At 36.7% G+C, this 5903-nt stretch overlaps 1 protein-coding gene across 1 annotated transcript; it reads left to right on the top strand.

The window, feature by feature from the left end:
* The first annotated feature begins 4119 nt into the window (after positions 1 to 4119).
* On the top strand, positions 4120 to 5129 carry LOC149177261 (putative nucleoredoxin 1-2). The gene is made up of 3 exons (XM_089421704.1): positions 4120 to 4335; positions 4452 to 4503; positions 4600 to 5129. The coding sequence occupies exons 1-3, from the start codon at positions 4120 to 4122 to the stop codon at positions 5127 to 5129; spliced, it is 798 nt and encodes a 265-aa protein (XP_089277830.1).
* Positions 5130 to 5903: the final 774 nt, after the last annotated feature.

Here is a 5903-nt window from a genome sequence, read left to right as displayed (position 1 = left end):
AACCAAATTTAAGAACAGAGAAGTATATATATTATATAGATGTGATAATAACACAGACTTGCGGCTCTATTATAAACCTCCCTAATATAATATTGCATCCACTGTGTCGCTAGTATCAAAGGGTTGTCACCCCCAAAACCTCCGATACCGATATACAGTTCCGGACCCGATGGTCCTATTATATCGTGCCCTAATGATATATTGCGTCCGCCATATCGGGAGTTATGTATCGCAGTGTTTTAAGCCTTGTTATATTAAAACTGCGATAGCGATATGTATGCGGACCTGACTACACCATCGCAATATGATTTAATATGTTATCTCATCTGTCGCATATCGCAAGCCCCTTGTAAAGCCTTGCCACATTGAAAGCGCCGATTGCGATCTATATATATGTATATGTATGTATATATATATATATATATATATATATATATATATATATATATATATATATATATATATATATATCTGGACCTGATGAAGGTATTAAAAATAGTTTATAATCATATCGCGTCCGCCGTATCAGAGGTTATGCATCGCAAGTTATAAAGGGATGGCACACTATGAACTGCGATTGCGATATATATATATATATATATATATATATATATATATATATATATATATATATATATCTATATATATATATATATATATATATATGGACCCGAAATCAATGTCAACCATTGGATCGAGTGATAGATCGACGGTCATGATTTAAATGCTAATCATAGTGGTGAAGGGTTGATCGGAGATCGAAGAAAGGAAGGAGTAGCACTGCAGAGGTGTCTTTGATGTGCGGACTCAACAATATATGTATGTATGGGTGTAGAAATATTTGAAGTCTGGCGAAGTGTTTCAAAGCGGGGTTTTTCCATGTATTCCATGTGTATCCCTGTATTTTGATATGTTGGGTGGTCCCAGGTTTAAAGGATTAAGGCGCTGTCATATTAAAGCTCTGATTGCAATTGCGGGATTATTAATATATATTGTATGAATGTTATAAAAGGGGGCCACTCTGATATTTCTTTAATATGAAATATTATTATAATACGGCCTCTCTTTCGCATTTACATGTCCTGTGAGTATTGGAACACTCGAATAGACAGAGGAAGCCATGGACCAAGAAGCCGAAGAATCAAGCGAGCGTAGATGAATGAGCGAGCACAGAGGAAGCTAAAGCAACCTAAGGAAGGAAGCCAAAAGGTTGAGCGAGTTTTGAGGAAGTCGAAGCTCAAGAGAGCAAGGAGGAAGCCAAAGGTCAGGCGTATTAGGCATATAAAATAGAGAACAAGGAAAGTTTAGAAGTTGACGAAAAACTGGAAGAAAACAGAGGGAGCAGTAGCTCTAGCAGGAGAGGAGGAAGCCAAAGGTCCAACAGGACAAGAGGAAGCCGAGGGTCCAGCAGGACAGGAGGAAGCCGACGGACGAGCAACTCTGTTGATTGGGCTAACCTGTGAAAGGCTCAGAACAACAATGAATTAATCAGAGCTTAGTGCAGCTAATGGTAGACTCACTAAAGTTGTGTGGAGACATTATCAGAGATCATGATGGCTATTGCAGACTCTGTGTGGACAATATGAAGAGTTGTATAGACTTCTTCATATGAAGACTGATTGCCATTGATGCTATAGCATGGAGACTACAGTGAAGCTATAAACAGATAGAAATTAGTAAAGAAAATTTCTGAGAGCAGAACATTACTATCAAACATGCCTTGACAAGAGGGTTCGAGCCATTGGGGTTGGTGCCTTAGAAGTTTGAAGGATTAGTGTCCTTGGAGTTGGTGCTTCTATATCCAAGGTTGGTGCCTTGACAAAATAGATCCAGACAGTTTGCAGTAGAGGGTTGGAGCCCTTGAGGTTGGTGTCTCAGAACTAGAAGGATTGGTGTCCTGGGAGTTGGTGCTCCTAAGTCCAAGGTTGGTGCTTGGCAACAGATTGGAATCATATATATATATATATATATATATATATATATATATATAATATATATATATATATATATATATATATATATATATATATATATTGTATCTATTTTTATTACAAAGATTATATTAATAAAAGCATTTATTCTTGTTGTTCATCTTGTGTTCTGAATATAAATGTTTTAATTGGTAAAATAACAATTGAAAATAAATACTGATTCACCCCCCCCCCCTCTAAGTATTTCCAACATGAGCTCAATGAAAAGGAGAAAGTAGCCACCCACAAGAGTTTGAGGTCTTTGCTTTTCAATGAGGAACGTAATTTCTTGATCAGAAACAACAGAGAAAAGGTATGACTGTTATACTTTGATATATACACTCATTATCATTATTTTTTGTCCAAATTTGCGTTCTAGTTTTGAAACCAGCGTAATGTACAGGTTAAAGTTGAAGAAATGGAAGGAAAATATGTGGGTCTGTACTTTTCCAATCGTTTTTATGCATCCAAGGACTTCACCCCCGTTTTGTCTAAAATTTATGAACAGTTATTGGAGAAGGGGGACTTTGAGATTGTCTTGATTTGTACAATTTTCATTTATATTGGTTCTCATGAAGACAAAAATGAGTATTACACCGATGAATAAAAACAAATTCAGGCTTTCGAGGAATCCCACCACACCATGTCATGGCTTGCCTTGCCATTCTCTGATTGGAAGGCAAGGAGAAACCTTAAGAGGGATTTTTAGGTGAATGAGATTCCCAGCCTTATGGTTCTAGATAAAGATGGAAAAATTATAACCCCTTATGGCATGGAGGTTTTTGAAGAATTCGGTGTCAAGGGCTGTCCATTCACTGCAGAGAGAATTGATGAGGTGTTGGCCAAAGTGAGGGCCAAAGAGAAGGCCTTGTGGGATGCACAAAATCTGGAGTTGCTTCTAGTGTGTGATGAATGAGATTTTGTCATTGGCCATGGAGAAAGAAACGTGGGGTTTTTCCCTTTTGGGACTGTGTAAGAAAGGTCTGTGTTTTTGTCTTTTTTTGGAACTCTAATTAGGACATTTTATGAGAGTTTTCCATGAACAAAATAGTTTTTGATTGATAGAAAAAATTTAAATGCATTCTAATTTAAATAAACTCAAAAAACTTTAAACAATCATCTAATTTACTGATGTTCCTCATTTTCAATTAAAACATGCCATGGATGAAGACTTAAAATGTAATATCTTTATTATTTTATTTTAGTCATCTAATTAACTGATGTTTCTCCTTTTCAATTAAAACATGTCGTAGATGAATACTTAAAATGTAATATATTTATTATTTTATTTTATTTAAATTTTAAAGTTAAGGTTAAGTTAAATTTTTTTTGTTTGTGGGACAAAGGAATTGATTCACTTTATCACAATGTTGTACGAGAGTTTTTGTTTGTAGGAAAACGGACTTTCTTTCACACAATAGTGTATGAGACCTCTTATTTGTGGGACAAGATACCCAACCCACTTTAACACAATGGTTTATGGAACCCCTTATTTGTGGGACAAGAAACCCACTTTCCCACAATAGTGTATGAGATCTTTTATTTGTGAGACATACAGAGTTCAAAAGTATATATACTTTAGTTCTATGGTTTTAAACTTGGAACCTTTTAAGAAAAAACACATGCTCTTAACCATTAAACCTGCTCAAGTTATATGAATAAAAGTAAAAACATGCATTAAATTAGACTTTTCAATATGATAATATAACAAGTATATCTTTAAGCCTAATAAATACGTATTCTGAATTGGGTGATTGCGTCTTACGCAATAATTGCGCCCTGTGAGGATTTAGGAAAATTAGGTTTACTGATTCTATTTCATGATGGTTTGTCTCAATTAGGGTATTTTCCATTTCATAATGGTATGTGTCAATTAGGGTATTTTCCAACAGGTTCCGGTAGCGGAGCATTTGGGGAAGACTCTAGTGCTATATTTCTCGGTCGACGGGCCTCATGATGACTATCAATTCACTACAGCTCTTCGGGGGTTTTGCAGTCTTCTTCGGGCAAGAGGGGAAGCCATTGAGATTGTGTTGCTATCGGATGACAAAAATGAAATAGACTTTCAAAAGCATTATGAGAGGATGCCATGGTTGGCTTTGCCATTTGGAGACAAGACTATAAAGAAATTGTTTAGCTACTTCCAAACATGGCCATTATACGTCCAGATGGGAAATCGCATTGGGAATTGCCGAAAAGTGCATATTTCTACATGAGATTTAATCATGGAGCCAAGTGTTACCTATTTACAAAAGAGCGGCTAGATGAGATTGGAGCGGAGAAAGGAAGACGAAAATCTCACACACTGGAGTCACTCTTAGTTTATGATGAGCGTGAATTTGTGATCAAGCATGGAGGTGCCCAGGTGAGTTACTTGAGATATGATTTCTACTTTCACTGCTCTATGCTTTGATTTATGGTCCAACTTCAGTAATCTGGTGGGTGGTGCTGATCATTTATACATTATGATTCTTGTAACAGGTCCCCGTAGTTGAGCTTGTGGGCAAAACAGTTGGCCTGTATTTCTGTAACCGTTTGCACTACCCTAGCCCATATGGTCTTACTAAAGTGACCTACCTTGCCTAGGTGGTATTACTCAAGAGGTTTTAAAGCTATACGAGGAAAAAAGGAGAACCGTTTGAGATTGTTTTCATCTGCCGTGACAAAGATCAAGAGACCTTTGAAGACTACTTCAAGAGCTTGCCATTGTTAGCTCTTCCATTGGGAGAAAAAAAGATTTTGTATCTCGACGTGGAGATTTTCGGTCATGCAAGCGACCCATCCTTGGTTGTGATTGGACCAGATGGAAAAACTGTGAGAGTTAAAGCTGAACGTACAATCCGTACCTATGGAACCCTGACTTATCCCTTCACTGAAGCTCATCTTGAAAGGGTGGATGAAGAGCTGGCTCAGACATCACCCAAGCATATATATTCCCGCGTGTGTGACGAGGAGGGTCCCCTTGTATTGACACAGATTCGTGAATTTATCTGTGAGCATTGCTGCGAAGATGGATTTGCATGGTGCTATAGCGTTCCTTCCAGATTTAAGAATCCTTCCAGATTTAATAACTTCTATTTCATTTTCCATCAGACTTGTGCTCTGAAGTATCAAACAGAGGGCGGAAACCAAAACGGAATCGAAAGAAAGGGTGGATGAGAACAAGGGACAAAACACAGATGTTGAGATTGATGCCGCATGAGTTATCTGTGATGGGGATGTTAGTTACAAGGCTGAAAACTACAGATGATAAAAGGTGGCTCATTAAACATGATATGTTCCAAGGTCTTCGATTTCCTGTTTGATAACGTCGAAGATTGACATTGTTAAGTCAAGGTAATCTATAGTGTTAAAAAAATAAATTGAATACTTGATAATCTACGTTCAATGTGCGTTCGAGCTGATTATGAAGGATATAATTTTGGAGTTTGCCTCTACATATGGATTTTATGAAAAGCTTTACATTTTGTTTGATTTTGTAATTCTGAGTAGAGGAAAATAAGTTAAATTCCATCAAATAGTCTCGAGTTTGTGCAATGTTAAAATATGTCTGGTTTATTATTCATGTTAGAGAGTAACCTCCCCTTGTTAATTGAGTAGCTCAGCAAGCCTAGTATGCACATCCATTCCTGGCATAACATTTTTGGCTGTATAATTGAAAATAGAATGATAACAGAACATTATTTATGTTAGAGAGTTCATGTTGGGGATTTTTCTGGTAAAATCCCAAAAACACACAAACAAACTGCACACAGAGACAATCCTCTGTTTTTCTCCAGGATCTTTTGCACAGGGAAGTTTTAAAAAATTTCTGAGAACAGAGTAAAAAAGATTTGTATTCATGATTTGTATTCATTAAAACAAAATTTCTGATACAAAATTCGTCCTCTTTCACTCAGAGGGATTCACCAAAACATTTCAACAAAAGTACTC

This window comes from Pinus tabuliformis, chromosome 4_1 (genome assembly GCF_031772625.1).
Source record: "Pinus tabuliformis cultivar Carrire ecotype Pingquan chromosome 4_1, CPIR1, whole genome shotgun sequence".
In the NCBI taxonomy this organism is placed as follows: domain Eukaryota; kingdom Viridiplantae; phylum Streptophyta; class Pinopsida; order Pinales; family Pinaceae; genus Pinus; species Pinus tabuliformis.
Note: the sequence above shows the minus strand (reverse complement) of the source record. Positions and strands in the feature narration are given on the sequence as shown.